Consider the following 24,792-nt stretch of genomic DNA (forward strand, 5'->3'; position numbering starts at 1 on the left):
TTTTAGATCATCTTTGATCACTAATTTGTAAACAATTAGATGAATGGTTAACCTGAAAATACTGCTTCATATGAATGTACTTCTTATCCTAGGTAATTTGACCTCGATGATTTAAGGTTACCATGTTTAGTGGTGAGCATAGTGACATATTCTATAGAATTTCAAGGTTATTCATCATATAAGGCTGAAATTATTTATGATATATTTCATAAAAATATATTTATTAATTATATAAAATATTTTATATGGGAACACCTCCGATCACCGGATTACTCCTGCCTTTTTCTCGCGGGATCCACACGTCACATGAGAAATCCTCCTCTCATGCGGTCCAGACACCGAAGGCCCTCCCGTACATGATGGTACACTACGCGGCCCAACGGAGTCGCCTGCATGTTTCAAACAACGTGGCAATTCAAATTTAACATAACCGTGATTCCTTGGCCAGGTCATCAATCCAATCGTATTGCGCCATGTCAGAAGGGCGCACACTTTCTTGGGCCGCGTAGTGGATCCCAAACCAAAGAGCCGCCACCGCTTTAGCTAGACTGCCGAAAACGTCACGAGGAATTAGGACGACTCAAAAGAAACACCCGAGGTCGAACTAACTCGTTTTTCATCCTTCCACGTGGACAAAGCAGCGATGGTTTGACTTGTTTAACTGTGAGTACGGTTGCGATTACGTTTTATGTGGGTCCAATTAACTTCGTAATCTCAGCCCATAAAAGTCCACACCATCCGTCGCAAGAGCAAAATACAGAATCCCTGTACACCAAACCAGCAACCGACGCGTATCGCAACTTTAGAACTACATGGGCACGTGTAATTTTGCTATTCGACAAAAAATATGTTTCGCGTTACGGCGCTTTTATCGCCTTCTTTTCTTTTTCTTTTTTATCGCCTTCCCGAAAGCGCTATATCTATTTACCGAAAAATAGGAGCACTATATCTTTTTATTCGGTTAAAAAAGCACTGTATCTTTGGTCGCTCGCGCCTCTTCCCCAATTCGATCGCGTCAGAGGAAGAAGGGGAGAGAGTAGGAAAGTACTCTTCCTCTGAGTTCGTTTCTTGCTCCCATGGCGATTTACAGGGTGCCAATCTGCAGTGCCTTCTTGGCGCTCCTCGTGTTCTCGTCCCTCTCGCCGGCGCGATCGGAGGAGGGCGGAGCCGAAGGCGTGCAGGAGACGGCGGTGCTCACCCTCGACGCCTCGAACTTCTCCGAGACCGTCGCCAAATACCCCTTGATCGTCGTCGAGTTCTATGCCCCATGGTAACGCGATCCTCTCTTTCTCTAGTTTCATCTGCTAATTTGTGCTCAGGTTAGCCTATTCTTATGGTTTGGGATGGTAGATCTCTGTATGGATTGGCCTCGGAGCAGAAATTTTTTTTCCTCTGGGAGTATAGGAATGGATACTCTTTTGTTGGCACATATTTTTCGCCTCTATCATGTAGATTTTGATTTCAAGTTTCTCTTTTAGTTTTTTTTTGAATGTATTGTCTTTTTTTTTTCTTGCTGAAGTTCACAATCTTTCGTTTTCTACTCGTTTCCTCCCAATTTCTTTTTTATTTTTTTGATTTTTTTGGATATCTGGCGAACTCTCATCTCAAAATTTTGTGTTTTTTGGGTGTCTATTTTGATCATATAGTTGGAAATTAGAATTTATTTAGGCACCGGCTCGGGCCGTTGATGATTTTAATATGTTTTAAATTCCACGAACTCTTCCTTGTCTCTCGTCCTCGTCCATTCACGGAGGAGGTTGACATCGGGGGATGCAACCGGAGGCCAGGGAGGAGCCCAGGTTAGCGGGGATGCCGAGAGGGAGCCGTTCTCATCGTAACTTAATTTTACTCCGTCAAGAAGACCTTCCCATTTCCCTGTTTCGACCAACATAAGCCCTTCTTCTCTCTTCCTCCGCTTCCTCATTGCACCTTGTGTCACCTCATCTTCCCCGTCTCTGTTACAGCTCGTTTCTTTCAGGAGGGAAGAACAATGGGCCATCATCATCTTGATATTTGTATTTACGTTTGAGTACTTCCTTTTTCACATATGCACCTCCGGTAATATGCGAGGTAGCAACTGGTTTTTCCAGTGGATCCCAACCTTCCAATCAGAATATACGAACGCCTGAGAAAAGATGAAAGGTGCCAAAGCAAGACCCACTTCTAAAATGATCTACGTCTCCATATGCTCCATTACACTTTATTGTGCTCAAACTGGTGTTCGATCTTTGAATAGATCCTTGGGAATAAGTTTTTGGTGCCAATTTCATGAGTAGTTAAAGCACTGTTCTTTTTTTGTTTGATTTTTTTTTTGTTTGGGTGGGGGGGGGGGGGGGGGGGGGGGGGGGGGGGGGGAGGGGGTTCATTGTTGTAAGCACCAAATTTGCTATTGGCTCGTGGCAATAGATTTCATTTGGATCTTGAAATAAAGGTTGTCATGCATTGACCTTCTTCCATTTTGGGCCACTGGCTCATTTATGCCTTAGATATGGATGCATCTCCCTCTATTAAAAAATATCATTTTCTCCACTTTAGAGTGTCACTCTTTGGTCCATGAACCTTCTGTGAGCCGTGTGTCGCATAACAACCCCTATCAATGTCATAACTGCAAACTTGAAAGATGATGCAGTTCAAACTATTCTACTTCCACCTTCATTATGGTTATCTTTGATTCACCAATTTGTCTGTAGGAGGAGATTGAGGATGAGTTTCACATATCGCATGGTAGAGATAGACTCTCACGCTCCTATCATTTATGGTTGGGCCGTGCATCATAATTTTTAGACCAAATATTTTATGTTATAGAATCTCCTCTGTCTCTTTTATTTGAGAAATTAGTGCAATTTTAAGGATTGCCTTAAGGTAGCATATTGATAGAGAAAATAATCAAAAAAATGTTATAGTGGAATCAATCTTCACTGAGTATAGTTTGTTATTGTTAAATTTAATGCTGATGTGATCACAACTTCAACTGATTTTCCAAAGTTGTAAATTACACTCTATTTTGTTAGGATATGTGGTTTTTATATGTAAGAATAAGGTGATATTCTCTATAGATGCTACTCACTGTGATATACTCAACCCTCTTATCTTGACAGGTGCGGACATTGCCAAAGACTTGCTCCAGAGGTAATGGCTTATATCAGAATCACCCATGTGAACTAACTATTTGTATTTGGGACTGTGCAACCTAATTCCTTAATGATGTGTTGACTTGCAGTATGAGAAGGCTGCTGCGATACTGAGCAAGGATGACCCTCCAGTTGTTCTCGCAAAAGTTGATGCCAATGATGAGATGAACAAAGAGCTTGCCTCTAAGTATGAGGTGAGGGGTTACCCCACACTTAAGATTCTAAGAAATCAAGGAAATAACATCCAAGAGTACAAAGGTCCAAGGGAGGCTGAAGGTATAGTTGAATATCTGAAGAAACAAGTAGGTCCTGCTTCAGTTGAGATAAAATCCTCAGAGGATGTCAGCTCTCTCATCAAGGACAAGAAAATCTTTATTGTAAGTTCTCCACATCCTTGTTGAAGTTTCCCCCACTACCCTCTTTGATGGTTCATGGTGCTTCATGCTGAATCTCAATCTACCTAAAAATTTATCATAGGTGGCAGTGTTCCCTGATTATTCTTGCGAGGAATTTAAAAACTTTATGGCAGTAGCCGAGAAACTGCGATCAGACTATGATTTTGGTCATACTTTGGATGCTAAGCTCCTTCCACGTGGGGATTTGACAGTCAGTGGTCCTGTAGTTAGGCTATTCAAACCATTCGATGAACTTTTTGTTGACTTCCAGGTATCTATGACAATTTGTTGTTAATTTTAGTTTTAATATTCAGTTATTATGCATATGGTGACAGGCATATACATGAATAATTATTGGACAAAATTAAACATATGGACACAAAGAGTACATAGGCATGCATGTTTATATTTTGATTCATCTCATTGCTAAAAGCAAAGCATCTCTCTATTGTTCACCGTTTTGCTGATAAACTACCGATCATTATCTTATGCAGGATTTTCATGGGGATGCTTTAGAGAATTTCATTGAAACTGCCAGTGTGCCTAAAGTCACCACATTTGACAAAGATCCCAGCAACCGTCCATTTCTCATGAAATTCTTCAACAATCCTAATACCAAAGTAAGAATTTTTTTTCTTCTCTGAAAAATTTGTTTAGTAGAAACCTGAAGTAAGCCACAAATTTGGTGCATTTTTTGTGAAGCTCTACTGTAGTCAATACCCCAAAAGTTGAACTTTTATTGACACGACCAAACTTCTTGTACTGGATGAATGTTGGCATATCCTATATCCACTCTTTATTTATAATCCACCCTAATAACCAGCTATTCCAGGATTTTGTAGTATTTCTGATATTCCTTTATAATTTTTGGCCTAAGCACACTGACTCGGAAGTTAAATTGCTACTTGCTTTTTAAGGTCATTGAAGCATTATAGCAGCAGTGGGCATCTGTAATATGAAACTTCTATGCTTTATACATTCTAAATCTAATTATGGACATTATACAAAATATAGATGTTCTATACAAGAGAAAACATCCCATTTCAAGAACCATATGAACAAGGTCATATTTGATGTTGTTCGGTATAGTTGAAAATTTTAGACATAGCATTGATGTAGTCTTAATTTTATGATTTTATTCTATTAAGATATTAAAAGATAACCTTGGAATTTCCTAAATCCTTTCACCATGAGATGTCAAAATTACAGAGTTCTTATTCTTCAAACTTGTTAGCTAGGTCCATCTGATAGTATTTAGTATGTTAGATATCCTTCCTCAAACGAGTCCCCATATGTTGTATTATTCTGTTGGAAAGTTCAAGTTTTCCGAATGCTCTGGAAATGTTTCATTATCAAGCTTGAGACATAATTTTTCTTGGTTAGGTTCTGTGGTAAATTTCCAAAAGGCAGCACAGCTTCTGTATGTGGCCTTTGTATTTCTTTTTGGCATTTATATTTTGTTCCCTAGTACTGAATCATGTTAAATCATTGAATTAGTGAATATTTCCTCTTGTTGTTGTGGGAATTTAAAGTAAAACTTTCTTTTTGTGTTTATTTTGCTCTTTGATGTTCCGAATGCTTACTTTTCTCCTTACTTATGAGAGGGATTTTACTCATCATGACCTCTTTCTTTATACATTAATACATTCTGTAAATAATGTTGGCAGTATTTGTCTTTATCTGGATGGGTCTGCTTGAATCATTTCATCAATATTCGGCCATATTTCAAAGACTATCATACTATCCACCGCTGTTTCTTATTGCTTGGAAAATTAACTTCATGTGTATCTCTTCTTCTTCATTGGATTCAATCAGATATTTTAGATAGTTATATTAGATTTTGCACTGTATCTGTTTGGTTGAAATGTGATTGGGATCAGCAGGCTATTAATTATCTGGAAGGTTTGATTGACGATATAGTTCAGAGACCTTATCACTCTGGTGCATGTTTGGCTCCAATCATCTGCAAATGCTTGATAGTTACCTTCCATCAAATCTATATGATCTAGTGCTGTAATCTTTCATGTTGCTTCCTTTTTTCCCCCTCACATGTGACATGTTCTTTCTGTTGGCATCTGGTGGTGGGTAGGCTATGCTCTTTCTGAATTTCAGCAATGAGTATTTTGACGCTTTTAAGTCCAAGTACTATGAGGTTGCCGAGCACCACAAAGGAAAGAACATAAGCTTTCTGATTGGTGATCTTGATGCCAGTCAGGGTGCCTTCCAGGTTATATTCGTTATCCCCATCTTTTTCCTTCTTTCACAAATGCAGTTTGATTGTTTTCTGATAATTTTATGTGCAATTTGGTTGGATTATTAGTTCTTTGGGCTCAAAGAAGAACAAGTGCCCCTCATCATCTTACAAGAGACTGGCGGCCAGAAATATCTCAAACCAAATTTAGAACCTGATCAAATTGCAACATGGGTGGAGGATTACCTGGTAATTGTTTCATTGCTTGTCTTATAATAATGTCCATGACATTCTGTAACTGTGATGATGTCTTACTCGATGATTTCTTCCTCTGTGCTTGGACTATGAACACATTGATGAACTTGAACTTATGCAATCAATTTCTGGATTTACTCAGTTGACTGTGTGCATGCAGAGTGGCAGCTTGACGCCGTTCAAGAAGTCAGAACCCATTCCCGAGGTTAACAATGAACCTGTCAAGGTGGTTGTGGCTGACAGCCTTCATGATGTGGTTTTCAAGTCCAGGAAAAATGGTTGGCTCTTTACATCCATTTGATTTTCCGAAGACATCCTTGTTCTTGTTTCTTTTTCATTCGTAGTTCTGGAGCTGCTTAATTTTAACTTTTGGTGTTCTTAAGAAATCGATCATTTAAGCAAAGATGAATAGTAGAAAGTGTAATTCTATTTCATTTTTTCATATACATCCTTCGGTTATTAGTCAAATCTGAACTAGCAGTTCTTTTGTCAGTTGCACGTATGATTAGTTGTATTCTATGGTCTGATTTTTTTTGGTTTTTTAATCTTCTCATCTGGTTTCTTTGCTTCTTGAAATTGCATCTCACAGTATTCCCCCTCCCCACCACCACCCTTCAAAAAAAAAATCCCTCATCCTAGGCTTGCATACTCTATGGGGAAGAAATTGGCCTCCTTATATCATCATCAAGTTGGTGATGCAGCAGGGAGCCGAAAACAACCAAATAAAAGATTTTAATTATGTAAAAAACTTAAAGAGGTGTAAGAGATAAAAGATACATTAACCCTTAGAATGCTGAAACCAGACTATGAACCCTCATACATGGTGTTCTGAACCTCTAGGCCCCAAACTGCCTTTCCATAACAAACACTTTCTTGAATGCCCTTCTATATTTTCCATCCTAGTCCCTACCAAATTAAATTGTCATAACATTTCTCATTATTCAGACTAGTGTTGTCCCAAGGTGGTCTTTTTTAGTGCTTTGATCAAAATTGAATTTTCATTTTCTAATTAAAATTGGCTTCCAAATTTCTAGTTAATTAGCAATCTAAAAGTAGAATTTCATCATGCTAGAATACATATGTAATGCTTTACAATTGTGGCATTTTCATTGAAGAGTTGAGTGGGACTTTTATGGAGACAATCTATTGTATGTAGTATTACAGTATAAATAGTGATCATTCATGGTATTGTATTCCACTTTAAGACAGCCAAAGAAAGCATGCATTGTTCCACTCATATGAAATTTTAATCCAGGTTGTGCTTTTCTTTTTTTTTTTTGTCTTTTTGAAGTTGCTTCCTGCTATCCTCTGCGAATCCACTGGTCTGATATTCACAAGTGTTGTGATGCAGTTCTGCTTGAATTTTATGCTCCTTGGTGTGGTCATTGCAAGAATCTAGCGCCTATATTAGAGGAAGTTGCTGTCTCATTCCAAAATGATGATGATGTTGTTATCGCAAAGATGGTAACCTTCCTTTCATCCATGATAGGCTGTTTTAATAGGGACTTTGTTTCCCTACTCTTTTCTTATTATGTTTTAGTTTAGCAATATTTACGATATGCTGGGCTTGTGTATGCATGCATGCATTGACGCATTTGAGCTGGATCTGTTGTCTTGATATTTCGATTCATTAATCCCAAGACTTTCAGAATGATGAATTCAGACCGATCCACTGGTTTGCTTCCAAGTGTTTGACACTTAATGGGTTTTCTCTTATGACCTTGCAAAACAAGAAGCTGCCAATTGGAAAGCTGATCATCTTGTCCGTTTTCATCTTGTCACTCCTGCAATGTTGCCAGTGGAGTTCTAACGAGCTGGAATAGGCCAATCAAAGGTTTACCTTATTGTACATAACCTGGTAGTGCTTTGAACTTGACCCAATCTTGACCTAAAAATGTCTTGCAATATGTGGCATCTGAATGGATATTTCCTGTAGCATTTTAGTTGGAAAATACCACACATTGATGGACATTATTTGTACGATATGGTCAAAATTGACATACTAGTCAGCTTATGTTCATTGAAGATCATATCAATCTTCATTAAGAATCTTTCGGTATGGTTTCAAGTGGATAAGTTAGAAAACATGCCTGAGGTTACGTGGATGATCAGTGTGAGAATCTAAACAGGTTATCTTGACGTGGAATTTTTGTTAGGATGATAGGCATGATCATAGATTGATGAGTATGGTTTTTTTGGTTGCTGGATTTGATTCAAGTGATAAAGTTGGGACGTTCATTCCCTGGACAGTTGAAGTGACAGCAGGCACTCATGTGGGGAAGTGGGTGGTCTAGATAGGTAGCGTGGGAAGGTGTGGGCGTGAGTTTCTTTTGAGATTCTTAGGCAAGTGCGGCACCCCAGATAGAAGTTTCCTATTACTTTATTCTTGAAAGAGGTTGTCACTGTGGAGTGGTGTTCTATTGGTTCAAAATTGACTTTAAATCTGGAAAAATGATTTATATTGTGCTTTAAAATGTTGCTTGAGGAACATGATTGTTGATATATGGTAGACGAATTGCTGAATGCCAAAGGCCTGACTTTGTGCAATTGAGTTTTAAAAAATATGGTGTGCTATGAAACAGCTTATGCATGTAAGCAATGTCCCTTATCTTAATGCTCTTTGAAGTCTTCAGGACACACTGTGCATTAGCATGACATGACATGCGCCTTTGGTACATTGAATATAATCTATTTATACTAATTACTTTTGAGATTTTTTTCCTTTTTGATGAATCGCCTATTCGTTAATCGGCTAATATGTTGTCAATGGTTGAGTGTCTGTGTTTGTTTTATCACAGAGAGAGAGATTATTTATATGGATAGATCTAATATACAGGTCGTCAGTCAAGTTTGAACTGTGTGTTTCGTATTTATATATAATGAGTGACACCACCTTTTGTATCAACCTGTTTCCCATTTTGTTTGATTCAACTTGGTCAAATGAAGCATGCTCTAGACCTATAGGCTTTAGGATGTAACAAGATAGGCCCCTTGTCTAGAAGTCTTTTCATCGGCAGCTTTTTTGCACCAGCTTGAGACTTGAGAGAGCATGTTAAAATGAGCAACTAATGTGGAAAATTGAGTTAAATTTAGTCAAGCTGGGAAATTTGAATTATTAGACTATTTCTTTAAAATATTCACTTTGTCGTGCCTTTGCTATTTCTCAGAAAATGGGACGATTTTTTCATTATTTTACTTGCTTTAGTTACCTAATTTTTAACAGGGATACCTTTTCTTCTATTTTTCTGTTATGATGTTGCATTCGCTTTTGTGCTTTAATGGTGTAAAATTGGGGCCTTTTAGTGTTTTCTAAATCCTGACATGTTTCCCTAATCTTTATTTTTTAGGATGCTACTGCAAATGATGTCCCGAAGGAGTTTAATGTTCAGGGGTATCCAACTATGTATTTCTCTTCAGCAAGTGGCAAGCTTGTGCAGTATGATGGGGGTAGGACAAAAGAGGACATCATTGATTTCATACAGAAAAACAGGGATGCAACTATTCAGGATGCGACTATTCAAAAGGATACAACTGTCCAATCTGAGTCTCTAAAAGATGAGCTATGATCAAGGTTCGTTTCGTATGATATTTTGTACTAATTGGTTATATGTGCGTACCATAATTTTTTACTTGAACTTTCCCTCAGTTACTGGGGGTATGCCACATTCCTACCTATATTATAGTTCAGTATGCTTCTTTTTCCAACTTATCATTTATCAAATTTTCAATGGCATTCTTATTTTGTGATAATCCTCTCTGTTGAACTGCATTGAGATGTTATAATAGTTTAATTTACTGGTAATATGTGCAGACAGTTGCTAAATTCTTCACATAACTTCCAAAAATTATTGGAAACCTGCAATTCCAGATCAAGAGGCGTATGGTTTTTAATAACTGAGAGTGGCATGATAATTTTGTTGTTATTACACTATTCTAGGGGGGTGACTCCACTCCTGAAGGGGGTTGTGGCTGGGTACAGATCTCCACAAGAGACAAAGATCAAGAAACATGACAGAGGAGGGTCACTTTGGCACCCAGGAGAGATCTGATTTGAATTTCTAAAAATTATTTGCCCTGTCAAGAAGGAAATGTAATCTGGATACTTGTAAGCTGGCTTCTTGTCTTTATTGCCTGAACGTGCTAGGGTTCATTGAGATTAGAATTTAAATAAACACCAAATTGTCTTCATAAACTTTTGGTTGGATTGTTTTGTAAGGGTATTTGGGATCTGTGATCAGATTGTTTGGTGCATAATTCCTGGATATTTCTTCTTGCAGTTTCCCATTAGCTATATAATTCTGCCAGCATGTCATTTATTTGGATTCATTAAAAAAGATTTGTATATGCATTTTATATCTTTTGCTTTAACCATTTCTTACCTGCTTTATTGAAGTAGAAATTTGAGATAAAAAAACTATAGAATGAGATTCAATACAGTCTGCATGATGAAATCTTTGCCACTAGACTTTCAATAATTGAAGAAGCTATGCACCTTCAAAAGCCATCTTTGCCACTAGACTTATTTTTATTCAATATCACAAATCCCCTTCATGGTTTTACTTGAGTTATTGATTCTGTAAAATTGCACAAACAGCTGGGGAGTAATTATGTCATTTGAAGGGGCGATAACTGGATTGTTTTGTCCTCGTTTTATCCTGATTTTTTTATTTACCAACTTCCAATTTCAGGTTAGAAAATATGTGATGATAATGTTTTTCTTTGAAAATAAAAATCTCAAAAAATCTTTCTGAATATCAGTTCACAGAACCATTTCTTTGAAATACACTGGCATGCTGAATTTCCACAAGCTGGTGGCTTTTGCTGGCATGCAAATCATGTGGTTGCTGTTGATATAGATTTGCCAGATATTTGATACCTGCATAGGACATTTAATTTATGCAGAATACTGGACTCAAATATTAAAACTGGACCAATTTTTTTTTTCTCCAGAAGAAATATGACTATCACATGGAGGGAAGAAAATGTGGATGCCCTAGTGAAGGGGTAGACAAACATCATGAATTATGCTGAGAACTTTCTATCCAAATTTTCTCGAGTCTACCGGTACAAGGAAGATTTCATCTTGTAATTCAGATTTAGGGTTTGGATATCAGATGTTCCTTCCATGTTCTTGTTTTATCTTGACAACTGACTTGAGTTTCTGATGGTAATCTAATAGTTGCGAACCTTAGTTTTGTTTTTCCATCTTGTCTCAAATTTTGATGCTTTAAGCTTTACCGCTTTTATTTAACATTGTTCATACTCTATGATGTTGACTGGGCCATCTAATACATGTGTCCTTGGCCCCCCGGGACAAATTCAAATAAAAGGTTTGGCAGGTCAACCAACATTAGTGGACATTTATTTTTCCTTTTGTTTTTTTAACTTTCTCCATCGCACAAAAGGAAAAATCACTTGCATATATATTGCAACGAAGATGTCTTGTTTCTAATATTTAAAATTCTGGATATACATGTCTGTGAGATTGTATGCATGAGCAATTCAGGTACTAATACATTATGGTTAAATCTTGGAGTTCGGACTTGGTTTTGCTGGCTATAAGCTAACTTATCTGTCAGCCAGTTATGCTTCATTCTTAGCGAGCTCTTCCTATCAAGGGTGAATTCGTTAATGAGGTTTTTGAATTCAATTTAGTGACTGCTATCGATTGTTTTTCTCTCTTCAATCTGAACCGTTGTCTGCAGGACTACACACTTTATCTCTTCTAGCATTATGACGGTATTCTGATACAAATTTCCTGTGTTATTCAAATTTAATTCAAAGAGTACATGTTGGCTGATAGGCACTATGATATGAAACTAAGATGCAAAGGCATTACTTCTCAAAAAACACACCAAAACATTTTCCTGTAACAGTGTATCAGCACATTCATGTGAAGCGTTTAATGATAGGTCTTCAGTCTGACCGTTAATTTAGGCATGCCTGCTAGAAACACTACTTGTCATAGTTAATGCATTTTCTATCATCTACTCACACATATTTGATGATCTTAGTTTACCTTGGTACTCCTCCTGTTTGCTCTGACCAGATGGCCTCTTGTTCTGATGCTGTAAGTGGTTCTGTCTCAAAAAATTATCTCATTAGTTGCATTAGCAAGAAAATAAACACCACGGTCTAACATTATTGATTCAGAGCTATGCTAGTTGTCGAAAATATTCGTTCTTCAAATCTATCTTTATATTAGGTGGGAGCCCTTCGTGGAACCTATTACTTATATTAAGCCTCTATTAATATGTTCCCTTTCCTAGTTAATCCACAAATGTCTATTGTAAAGCTTCGTCAAATCTCATAAATCAGTGGCATCCGACATGCAGGCTGCATAGCTCTAATTTCAGCTACAGAATATAGCAGGTGCAATTGTATTAGCTAATGGTCAAATTAACTCTATTCTCTTAGAAGACTTCTTGACCCATTGAAGTGTGATTGGTTGATCCAACTTTGCATGGGATCATTATCTACAAAGAAATTTTCGCGCAGCAAATACCATATCGCTGAAGCACTATTATGAGCTCTTTTTGCACACGTTATTCCAAACTTCTGAGGGAACAAGTGAATTCTTTGTGTCAGCATCTGTGGTTGACAGTTGCTCTTTGATCGTTTGTGGTATAATTCTTGTGCAAAAAATGCCCATGAGCTAGTTTTGATTCAGTGTTCGATATGAGGACCATTTGGTGGTGGGACGCAGCTCCAGCCATTGATTATGCATTGAGATGCATGGTAGGTGCAGTTGTTTGGCGCTTTGCCTACATGAGATGCATATGGCCGTCTTTCTCACGCATCTATGTGTCTCAACGTGTGATTGCAAGTCAAGATTTTGTTGGACTATCAAGATGGTTCTGAAGGCATGGTAGTCTACTCATGGACAGCGCTGCGGTGCCTCATGATTTGGTGCTTCTACTTCAAATGGATTCGGTTTGTATTTTGTCTTTTGCTTTTTTTTATTATTATTTTTTTTCTCCCTTTGTGGATTTGCCTAAAAGAAGGAAAAAAGGCATGGTTGACTCCGTTAGCAATTCCCATAAAGCATGGCCATCAAACTTGAGTCCTTCCACGTTGTGTTCTTTCTCTTGCCTACGAGTTGAAGGATCTTGTTGGTTTTTGCTCCAGGGGTTGGGCTCGGTCCACTTGACTGGCCAGCTATTTTTTGGCCTTGGGCTTCACATGCGACGCACAAGAGGGCCGATCGGGAGGAAGACTCCGGCTGGGAGTCTTCTTCCTCTCTGATCGCGATGGTGATCGAAATCCCATCGCAATCCGAAGACCGGTCAGATAAGGCCAGAATTGCTTATTTAAAGGCCCCTTTTTTTCTTCTTTAAGTTCGCTCGAGACCGAGCCATTGATTCCAAGCTCCTCCTCCTATCTTCTTTCTCGATTTATTTTCGAAAGGAGCCGTCGAACTACCTTTCTGGATTGAGGTAGGTATTCTTCTTCTCTTCCTCTCTTGATATTTTAGCATGATTTGCTGTGGATTTGGGCCGATGAGTCCCCAGAACTTTAATCCAAAACAGGGTGCCCTGTTTCAGCCCCTTTTTCTTTTGGATTTTGCTGCCACCGGCCACCGAGTTTGGCCAGGTTTTGGCGCCTGTTGGGACCCCTGAGATTGTGTAGCTATTGGCCTAGGTGATCGGCCGTGATCTTGGCTGAGATTCGTGTGGATTGACCTTCTTTTCTTCTTCTTCTTTACACCGGCCGACCACCGCTATCGGCGATGACTGCAGTTGAGAGCCACCGTAGCTACCATCGCCGGAGGCTAAGCCACCATGGGTTGCCCACCTCTCTGATTGAAGTGGAAAGGGAGAGACAGACTCTCCCCTATTTTGGGGAAGAAGATAATTTCTCTCGTCTTCTTTCTCTCTCCTTTCTGTTTCGATTTTCTCTCTCTTTATTTTTTTCTCTCTACTCTCTTTAGAGATGATAGATCTAGTAAGATACTTCTCTTCGTGATTCTGGATCAACCATGGTGAAGAGTTCTGATCCATGTTTGACGGGCGACATGCCAGCCCCAATCTTGGCCTTTCTCAGACACTATTAGATTTGGTTATCCCCAATCTCTATTGAACCATCTGTAACCTAATTTGAATATGATTAGATGAGTTTTGCCTTGATTAGACCAACCGAGGTGCCTTAATTGAACCATCTATAACTTAAATTTATCAGCAATTATTAAATTATTATATTTATGCTTTTTGAGTGGTATCATTTATTATGTATGAATTTGATGAATAGTATATTATTACAAAATATGTTATTTTGGAATATTATGACGATATATGATCTTATTATGGATATAATTGATTGATTTTGGCACTACATGATTTTAGAGCTGAAATATGAAACCTAGATCTATGTGAATTTAGACTTGGCTATGTTGAGGACCCCGCCAATAGAAGCTAATACGTTGGCACATGATTTATCCTAAAGGTTGTGTCCAAGGTAATGAGCGACATACTATTGCAAGCAGATACACGGTCATGAAAGATTTTGTTGCAAGATAATGCGCAGCTCCTTGCAAAAAGATTAGTCGGTATTATGACCCTGCCACTAGAAAGATGTGGTCAGGATCGATAAGATAAATTGAATATTTGAAAAAAATTAAATTCATGAAAAGAATTTAATATTTTTTTAAAAAAATTGATTCATATATTAGTACAACATATATGCTTATTTTCTGCAAATTATTATCTATTTGATTGTCTGATTGGTTTAGCTAAAGTGATCATTGCTTACTGGGTTGTCTAACTCATTATATGATTTCTTATTTTTTTTCAAATTTAGAGAACTAGCCAGATCGAGGTTTTTCAATTTAAGAGAACGACTAGCAGAACTGTAGCACGGATTATTTTAGATTAAAATTTATTTAACTTTATGTGTTACCTCAGAATAATGTTAGAATTGTGAGACATTGTAAGTTGAGTTAGTTAATAAAATAAAGTTTATATATTATTAGTTAAATTATTCGGCTGCATATTAATAATATCATATTGAGATGCCTTCCATGCTTGTAGGGAGAGTTTCCTACTATGAGTATGTGGGAGTTTATGCAATCCCTGGCCTGCGATCTTGGGTAGGGGGCATTACAGTTTCCATTTGTTCCTTCTCGATGGAAGAAACACATGATCCAAGTTTTTATAAAAAATTAACAAATGGTCCAATTTATCTATTAGTAATCAGTTTCGCATTAGCTCTGCTTCTCTTAAGGAGGTGGAGCTGTCATACTATATGAAAGTACTTGTTTTCTTTTGTTTGTTTCTTTAATTTGTTCGCTTTTTGATCTCAAAAAGAGCTGGTCAGACTGGTAAGCATAAAGAACTCAGCCTATCCTTGCAAACAAAGAGAAGTCTTCGATGAAGCCTAGGCTCTAAACAAAATACATGCCGTGCAATCTTGCTTTGATGCCTTTGGAAATTATGACTACAAATTCTACAAAGTCATCCGGGTTTGAGTAAAAGCATGTGCTGTTTAATCTGCATTCTGGTGCTTAGGCGCTAGATTTCCACAAATCTTTATCTTGACAAAGACTTGATTGCTATGATTGTGGCTACACTTTGAATCACAGATAATAGAAGGTTCCTTGACCCAAAGTAAGGTACATGACAAAGGAGGGAGTGGATATAAAATTCCCAAAAGGAATCAATCCGCCATATATCGTATTTGAGATCACTTCAAACTCTGTTTACTTGATCACCTCATTAGTTTTCCTTCTCACCTGCCAAGTGTGGTCAGTCAATAATTAGAAGGTACTACTCTTTATACTCAAATAGGTTGGAGATTGCTTTAGCATGGTGGTTAAAGTTTAAGAGCCACTTATTCTGGATACTGTTACCACCCAAGAAAGACAGAAAATAGCAGGTTGCCTCCTGCCTCTGGCCTCTGGCCTCTGGCCTCTTGCTTGACTTCTTTTCTTTCCCTCCTCCTTACTTCACCATCAAGCTCTTGAGCAGCACCAAGGCCGGCCCAACCCTTGGGCAACTTAGGCAGTCGCCTAAAAACCCCGGTCTAAAGAAGGCTCATTGTAGTAAATGCCTCAAAAATAAAATGGAAAGAAAAAAAGCTTTCCTATAAGTTCGCTTTAAGCCGGCCCACTGCAGAAAAGGCCTCAAAGAGGACAGAAAATCCTTAGAATTAGAAAAATTAGATGACAAGCTTACTGAAAATGAACAAAATTGATATTCTCTGAGTCAGTGTAGTGGTTGCCATGAACCTTGAACATATTAAGGTGAAAAGGTTTCCCAGGATTCATCCTTCTCAACTTCAGATAAGTGTAAGCAAAACTCAGCTGGTCACAGGGAGTGAAGTGATCGACCTTGTTGAACCCCAGGCAGAGAACAAGTTTGACATTGGTAGAATTCGAACTGTTGATCAATGATGGTATGGTTGTAGCTTGTTTGACATTGGTAGAATTCGAATTCAAATGATTCTTGGAATTGAAAAATAAACATATAAAAAATATAATTGAATTTTTCTTCTAATACATTGTACCATACCTTTGTTTCTAAATTTAAAAGTATTCCTTCTCCTTTTCTTCTGAAAGTATTTTAAGGATTTAGATATATTAAGATATTTTTTCTGAAAGAATTAAATTCTATCTTTTTTACTTAACCTGATTTTCTTTCAAGTCAATCAATGCTGAAGCCCCTTTTCTATATATAAAAAAAGAGAAATTTAATCAAAATGGTAGTAGAGGTATTTTTAATTTTTGAAGGAGTAATCCAGTTAGGGTTGTTCTTAGAGTTAAAAATTGAAAAATTAGACTGCTTTCATATAATTTGAGAGTAAGAATAAATTTGAGATAAACCTATTTAGCTGAATATTTTAATGGATAACATTATCTTGAAAAACTAAACTATATTGTGTGAATCGTTGAAATTTTTCTAGGATTTTTTATATGAATATCCTCCTAAATATCAAAAATTGTAAGAACATCTTTTCAAAATTGATATTTGCATATATATCTTCGTAAAATACTTATTTTATTATTTTATCCTTTTTTTTAATTTTTATTTTTGCATATGTACCCACAATTAAATTAAAATGATTTTTATTCACGGTGTTAGAGAACTATTATATTAAGGGTATTTGTGTAAAAGCAGTGATTTATGAGAGTATAGAAATAAATATAAATTTTAAGAGGGTATTCATCAAAAAAAAAAAAAAAACCCTTTTTTGTTTTAAACCAATCTATCTTATGCCACGTGCATAGCACGTGCAGGAGTCTCCTGTGGTAATAAATTAATAATATCCGAAAATAAATCCCAGTGTTCAATGAATAAAACCCAGCTCCATGCCTTATCTCCATTTCCTGTACCCCCGTTGTCTTGTGGTGCTCTCACCCTTCCCTGATCTCCCAACCCCTTCTTCCCCCTTCGTATTATCCTACTCTGATGCTTGAGTAGTCTCTTCTTCCATTCCCAACAGTTTATTCCTCTCGCAATTCCATTACCGGAGGAACAGTTCATTCCCTTCTTCCCTTTTAATACCAGGAAAGAATCCATAGAAGCTTTACGCCATGGACTCTACGGCATCTCCTTCTCTTTCCACCCCGCAGGGGACTCCATCGCCGCCCCCTTCGGCGCAAACCTTTCCCTTGGATACCTTCCCCATCGGCGCCGGCGGCCCCCTCTCCTCTGAGGAGAACAACGCCGACGATGCCATGGGGGATGACGGCTTTGAGACCGCCTCCGAACCCGACGATGTGCGCTTGGATTCGTCCCTGGGGGCGGAAAAAGGAGCGCCCTTGCCGAGCAACGAGGGCGAGGCGTTGGAGGAGGGGTTCGGCGGTGAGGTAGGCGGGGATAAGTCCGCCGGCGCCGCCAGGGTTCTTGCTTCGGATCAAAACCCTAGATTGGTGGATCAAGGCGAGACCTTGGATGGAGACGGGGGTGTGCGGTTGTTGAAGACTGAGGTTTCGGGGGTCGAGGAAGGTGGGATTCAGTCTGAGAGAGTGAAGGAGGTTTCTGTTGAAAACCCTAATCCAGAGGGGAGTTCTGGTGGTGGGTTTTTTGGTGTGGAGCAGAATCCTGTGAAGGATGAAGACGTGGCAGCTGAATCCACTGTGGATGGAGTCGAGGAGAATGGAGTTCGTGATGGAAAAGATGAACACTTGATTGCTGGGTTGGGACAAGTCTCAATCCCAGCTATCGGGGAAGTAGTGGACTTGAAGCCTGTGGAGGCTGAACCGGATGCTGCTGTGGTAGAGAAAGATGGAGCGATCGCTGCTGACGGTATGACTGAAATCCTTGTAGGGGCGGAGGAATTGAAGCATGAAGCAGCCGAACTGGATGCTGTCAAGGATGCCAAACCTGGCATTCCTGGTAGTGTTGATTCTGATCAGAACCTTCAATTGGTAAGTGTAGCTCCCGCCAAACTCCTAGAGAATGTGTCATCTGAATCCAGTGTTAGTGTTGATGGGGAGGGGAAGACTGAGAATCTCAATGGGGGCTCTTTTGCTGTGAATTTTGAGATAGCTCAATGTTCGGTGGAGATGCTTGATGATGGGCATGGTAGCGATGCTACTGCTAATGTTAGCGAGATTGAAAAAGGTGAGGCTTTGATTAAAAGCTCTGGACCTGTGGATCCTACGGTAGCTGAGGACTCTGATGCTGCTGAGCATGGTAGTGGGTTTGTTGATAAAAGTTCTTATCTGAATCAGCAAACTTTGGAGGAGAAGGCGATTGTTGAATCAAGACAAGCTGCAAATGATCCAGAGTCGAAACCCAACAAGGTTGGGCCAGAGGTTGAAAAAGGTGTGGCTCTGAATAAAAACTCTGAAATTGTCGGTCCTCAGGTAGCTGAGGGCTCTGATGCACATGGTAGCATTGCTATTGCTGCTTTTGGTGAGGTTGAGAAAGGTGAGGCTTTGGTTAAAAGATCAGAACTTGTGGATCCTAAGGTAGCTGAGGACTCTGATGCTGCGCATAAAGCTGAGCATGATGGTGGGTTTTTTGATGGAAGTTCTTATCTGAATGAACAGACTGGGGAGGAGAAGGTGATTGCTGAATCAAAACAAGCTGCAAATGATCCAGAATCAAAACCCGATGAGCTTGGGCCAGAGTTGGCTGCAGATAGTGGTGATTTGGTATCAGCTCAGGAGGTGAAATCATTGCCTATCCTTGCTGAGGGTTCTACCAGCAGGGGATCAGATGGAGAAATCCTGAAAACTTTAGGTGTGATGGAAGATGGGAATGGCAATGAAATAACTGGCGAAAGTCTATTGCCAAGTTCTGTTTTGGACCAAGAAGTGAAACCTAACACTGATGGCTTTCAAGTGACAGAGGACAATGATGATGTGGAACAGAATGAAGCTGAGGAAGAAGAGGAAGGCATGGTTTCCGGTGGACCTGCAAGGGTTGCAATCCTGGAAAGCTCTGAAACTGCCAAACAAATTATAAAAGGATTGAAGGATGGTTCTTCAAGCAGTAGTAGCTACTCTGGTTTTGACGGTTCAAGGAATTACCAAGGTAACATAGATGGGCAGGTTGCCTCAGATTCTGATGAGGAGGATGATGGGAAGGAAATTTTTGACTCTGCTGCTTTAGCTGCACTTCTCAAAGCAGCTACTAGTTCTTCACCAGATGGAAGCATCACCATTACTTCTCAAGATGCTGGTAGAATCTTCTCAGTTGACAGACCAGCAGGTTTGGGGTCCTCAGTTGCATCACTCAGACCTGCTCCTCCCCACTATTCCCAACCAAATCTTTTCAGTAATTCTGAACTGACAGTAGCACCTCAGCCTGAGAATGACATGACTGAAGAAGAAAAGAAATTGCATGAGAAGGTTGAGCTGATAAAGGTGAAGTTCCTCCGCCTCGTGCATAGGTTGGGACACTCACCTGAGGACACAGTGGCTGCCCAAGTGCTTTATCGTCTAGACCTTGCTGAGGGTATCAGACATGGAAGGAAAAGAAATCAAGCCTTTAGCCATGAGAATGCAAGAAAGAGGGCCTTGCAGCTTGAAGCCGAGGGAAAAGAGGATCTGGACTTCTCTTGTAACATTCTGGTCCTCGGCAAGACTGGAGTGGGCAAGAGTGCAACCATAAATACTATATTTGGTGAAGAGAAAACCCAAACCAATGCATTTGAACCAGCAACATCTTTTGTGAAGGAGATTGTTGGAATTGTTGATGGGGTTAAAATTCGTGTTATAGACACTCCAGGTCTCAGAGCTTGTGTCATGGACCAATCATCAAACAGGAGGATCCTTTCATCCATTAAGAAGTACACAAAGAAATGTCCACCCGATATTGTTTTATATATAGATCGCCTTGATACCCAAACACGCGATCTTAATGATTTGCCCCTGTTGAGAACCATTACCAGCACTTTGGGCTCGTCCATATGGTTTAATGCAATTGTAGCTCTCACACATGCAGCTTCTGCTCCTCCAGATGGGCCCAATGGTTCTCCCTTGAGCTATGATGTGTTCATATCTCAGAGATCGCATGTTGTTCAGCAGTCCATCCGGCAAGCAGCAGGGGATATGCGTCTGATGAATCCAGTGGCTCTTGTAGAGAATCACCCATCTTGCAGAAGAAATAGGGAGGGGCAAAGGGTGCTTCCCAATGGCGTAAGTTGGAGACCTCAGATGCTACTGCTGTGTTACTCTTCGAAGATATTATCTGAAGCTAATTCTCTTTTGAAGCTTCAAGATCCTTCTCCTGGAAAGTTATTTGGATTCCGGTTTCGTTCACCACCACTTCCCTACTTGTTATCTTCACTCTTGCAGTCTAGAGCACACCCAAAGCTATCCACTGATCAGGGTGCTGATAATGGAGATTCTGATATTGACTTGGAAGACTTCTCAGATGGTGATCAAGATGAAGAAGAAGATGAATATGATCAGCTTCCACCCTTTAAACCTCTGAGGAAATCTCAGATTGCGAAGCTCACTAAGGAGCAAAAGAGGGCCTATTTTGATGAATATGATTACCGAGTCAAACTTCTTCAAAAGAAACAGTGGAAGGAGGAGCTTAGAAGACTAAAGGAGTTGAAGAAGAGAGGGAAGGATGGTCAGAATAATTTTAGTTACGGTGACTTGACCGAAGATTATGATCAGGATAATGTTCCTGCAACTGTGCCTGTCCCGCTTCCTGACATGGCATTGCCACCTTCATTTGACTGCGATAGTCCTACTTATCGATATCGCTTCCTAGAGCCCACATCACAGCTTTTGGCTCGGCCTGTTTTGGATACACATGGTTGGGATCATGACTGTGGCTATGATGGTGTCAGCCTTGAAGAGAGCCTCGCGTTTGCTGGCAAATTCCCTGCTGCCATATCTGTTCAAGTTACCAAGGATAAAAAGGAATTCAGCATCCATTTGGATTCCTCAGTTGCAGCCAAGCATGGGGAGAGTGGTTCGACACTTGCTGGCTTTGACATCCAGACCGTTGGGAAGCAACTTGCATACATCCTTTGTGGTGAGACCAAATTCAAGAACTTGAAAAAGAATAAGACTGCTGCAGGAATGTCCGTTACTTTCTTGGGGGAAACTGTAGCAACTGGAGTGAAGATTGAGGACCAATTTTCTATTGGAAAGAGGATGAGTCTGGTTGCAAGCACTGGTGCTATCCGAGCACAAGGTGATACAGCATTCGGAGCCAATTTCGAGGCACGTCTCCGTGACAAGGATCATCCAATCGGCCAATCACTTTCAACCTTGGGATTGTCCCTCATGAGATGGCACCATGACTTGGCTTTGGGAGCAAATTTGCAGTCTCAATTCCCCATTGGAAGGAATTCAAAGATGGCAGTTCGTGTTGGTCTGAACAACAAGCTGAGTGGGCAGATCACAATCAAGACAAGCACCTCAGAACAGCTTCAGATTGCGCTGGCTGGAATCCTTCCAATTGCTGTCGCGATCTTCAGGAGTCTGCGGCCTGGTGAGTCTTAGGCTTACTAGTTAGATCAGGAGAATAAACCATTTCTGTCTTTTCTTGAGGATAACTTCAGAGATGGATTTTCCAGTATATCCCGGATAATTATTATTTCAATATGGAACTTCTACAGTTTTTGGAATTATTGTTTATTCATATATTCTAAGGATGAAGAAACTCTATTGGAGACTTCTGTTTGAAAGAGAGCAGTGACAGATGCACAATTATTTTGTATTTTCTTGTTGAAAGTGAAGCCTTTCATGCTTGCATACCTTATGGTAACTTAAATATGTGTTTCTTTTTTGCTGATTACCATGGTTTACCTGCGAATACTACTTTAATCTGCCCCAGTGTTTTACCCTTCATTGCATTAATTTGATTCTTTTTGCTTATTTAAGAAACAAAAGGGCTCTGAAAGTATGAATCATCCCAAACATTCTTCCACAGTCTCATAATATTGGAACAGCATTCAGTGTTTGGCATCCAGAAAATTGATTATCTCATTCTGTTATTATGTAATCGTGTGTTGATATCTTAATAATCTAGATGTAATATTACCCTGGCAAGCATTCCTTATATTTTATCTGTTCCTTTGATATCATTTACTTCCTCAGTTAAGCAACCAGTATGTTACTGCAGTATCTAGAGGCATATCAGGGTCTGCATCACATACTTATGCATTCTGTCAGCTGTAGACAGATGGTGTTAGTGATGCACTTTTGAAAGTGTGCAAGCCATTCAACTGCTTTATAACTAGACTTAGCTAAAACTCAAACCAAAAAAGAAAAAAAAATAATGAGAGAGGAATAAATAGTATCTAGCAGCCCTAGGAGCCACAGTATCCCTTTTACTTCGAATGAACAGATAACCTAGACATCTACCAGAGATCCAATATGTACATCTTCATCAGCATCAAATAATTGAGTCTTTTGCCTGAGATCATTTCAAAGATATGGTTGTTTCCAAATGAGATATATCACATGGAGCTTCTTTCCACTTACTATTCTAATACTAGCCATATTGCAAATTTTATTCTCGTGCAAATCCCGATTTCTCTCTCTCTCTCTCTCTCTCTCTCTCTCTCTTTTCTGTGTATTTCCTGTTAACGAGAGTCATGGTGCTAAGCATTTTGTTGTGTTTTGAAGGAGATGTCGCCTCTCCCTTATTTTGTTTACTAAAATATATCTTAGATTTTTGATGTATTAGTTTGTTCACTCCTATTTGCAGCTCTAGATATTTTAATTTCATTCCACAGTCTTTTCAAGACTTCCAATGTCATGGTCCCAATTTCTACCCCTGCTTTCCTGTATCATTTACCTGTTGTTGTGTATTTCAATTTGTTAATAGAAGCTTCCATTAATACAATTTTCACAGAATCTTTAGCCCTTAGTTTCTCTGCTTAAGAAGTTTCTAGCTGTTGTATGGAAATAATTATCAGCCTTCTCATAAAATGGGCTACATTCAAGGTTGTCATGATGGACTCTCATCCAGCACTGTTGGCTTCTAGTTTATAAGCCCACCACTTTCTGCTGACATTTCTGAAACAAATGATTGAGTGTAACATCTATGGTTTAGAATTATTTAGAAGTTATGTTGATGATGCATTCCCTGCTTATATGAATAACTTTGAATTAGATTCCATAAACTGCATTGCATTTCCAAGAGGCGCACAGGAATGTATGCTACTAAATAATTGAATATCCTTGTAGAGTCCGTCAAAAGCAAGCCTCCATGACAGATTGCTTGATTAAATCATTGACGCTCTTGAATATGAAACCCCTGGTGTTGGAGTTGACATTTGAATCAAACTCTGAAAGAGATTCAAATTGTAATCTTTATTTTTTAAGAAAAAGAATCCATGTTCATATCAATGGTAACCTTTACGTCTAGGGAATTTTTGTGTCCTCAGCTCCATGTTCCTCCAAGAATTCGGCTCTATTTGTGCAATCTTTCGGATTATGAAAATCTATCTTCTTCCTTTTAATTCCCTAATGATAACTCCACTTTCTCACCACAAATACTTGACACTTCCAAAATAGAATGGAAAAAAAAGATGGTATGCAGTTCATTATTTATTTCTCTTTTCTCATTTATTTGATCTTATTTACAGCTGAAAGCAGTAGTTTGCAGAAGTTGGGGAAGAGGTCATAGAAGTCCATGCCCAAGAGGTGTGATGAGAAGGCATCCTAGAGCCCCTATACCTCCAATTTTCTTTTGTTCTATATTGATTAATGTTAACAAGGGAAATAGATAGATTATTAATATAGTTAAGAGGGAAAGAAAAGCATGAAGAAGAACAAGGAGATAAAAAAGAAAAGAGGATGAGGACAGGGAAGGGCTAGTGCATGGGGGCATCTTTGCAAACAACATTTCATCAATTATATGTTCAGAAATTACTAAATCTGGGATGTCATAGGGAATCCTATAATGGAATCCACTGCATCACTACAACACATTTTGATTGAGTTAAAAGGAAACGAAACTGGCACTTTTTAATGCTATTTCCACAAAAGGTCAATAGTGTTCATTTATTGTGGACATGTACTCCTACAACTTTTCTTAACCTTCATAAATTTCCCAGTTCCTATAATTTTTGAAATAAATAAAATATAAATGAAGGTAGAAACCGGAAAGTCTAAAATGGCAATTTAATTTCTTCTATGTAGGTTTGGGTCCCTTAAGCTTGTTTTTGGTAGTCATGAGTCTCAAAGCTTCTTGTGTCTGTGGAAATTTAACGGTCAAAATTTATCTGAATTGCTAAGAATGTACTTTGACACCAATTTTCTTTGTTACTAAAATGATACAACTTAAATTAAAGAGTCTGTCAATGAGGAAGAAAGAAAGGTGCAGGAAGCAAGATTGAGCTGTTAAGAAACACACCCTATTGGATGCATTGAAGTACCTCAACCTCATATCATCTGATTGCT

The 24,792-nt window shown here is 38.9% G+C and overlaps 1 protein-coding gene and 1 pseudogene across 2 annotated transcripts; both read left to right on the forward strand.

Moving 5' to 3' along the window:
* The first annotated feature begins 923 nt into the window (after window positions 1–923).
* Window positions 924–11,175, forward strand: LOC103713816 (protein disulfide-isomerase-like). The gene is made up of 11 exons (XM_008800843.6): window positions 924–1,270; window positions 3,099–3,129; window positions 3,221–3,508; window positions 3,609–3,797; window positions 4,021–4,146; window positions 5,616–5,753; window positions 5,847–5,966; window positions 6,133–6,250; window positions 7,324–7,436; window positions 9,320–9,543; window positions 10,923–11,175. The coding sequence occupies exons 1-10, from the start codon at window positions 1,077–1,079 to the stop codon at window positions 9,536–9,538; spliced, it is 1,536 nt and encodes a 511-aa protein (XP_008799065.1). The 5' UTR covers window positions 924–1,076; the 3' UTR covers window positions 9,539–9,543; window positions 10,923–11,175.
* A 6,078-nt stretch (window positions 11,176–17,253) lies between these two features.
* On the forward strand, window positions 17,254–22,153 carry LOC120112134 (translocase of chloroplast 159, chloroplastic pseudogene; annotated as a pseudogene). Its single transcript, XR_015972804.1, has one exon. The product of XR_015972804.1 is annotated as a translocase of chloroplast 159, chloroplastic pseudogene (transcript).
* Window positions 22,154–24,792: the final 2,639 nt, after the last annotated feature.

Source organism: Phoenix dactylifera, chromosome 13, assembly GCF_051530095.1.
Source record: "Phoenix dactylifera cultivar Ajwa chromosome 13, Ajwa_hap1_PhDact_Kaust_v1.1, whole genome shotgun sequence".
Taxonomy (NCBI): domain Eukaryota; kingdom Viridiplantae; phylum Streptophyta; class Magnoliopsida; order Arecales; family Arecaceae; genus Phoenix; species Phoenix dactylifera.

Coding starts and splice junctions, on each gene's coding strand:
- LOC103713816 (XM_008800843.6), top strand. CDS start 1,077: ATGGCGATTTACAGGGTGCCAATCTGCAGTGCCTTCTTGGCGCTCCTC. Junction 3,509..3,608: donor AGGACAAGAAAATCTTTATT/GTAAGTTCTCCA, acceptor AATTTATCATAG/GTGGCAGTGTTCCCTGATTA. Junction 6,251..7,323: donor TTTCAAGTCCAGGAAAAATG/GTTGGCTCTTTA, acceptor GTTGTGATGCAG/TTCTGCTTGAATTTTATGCT.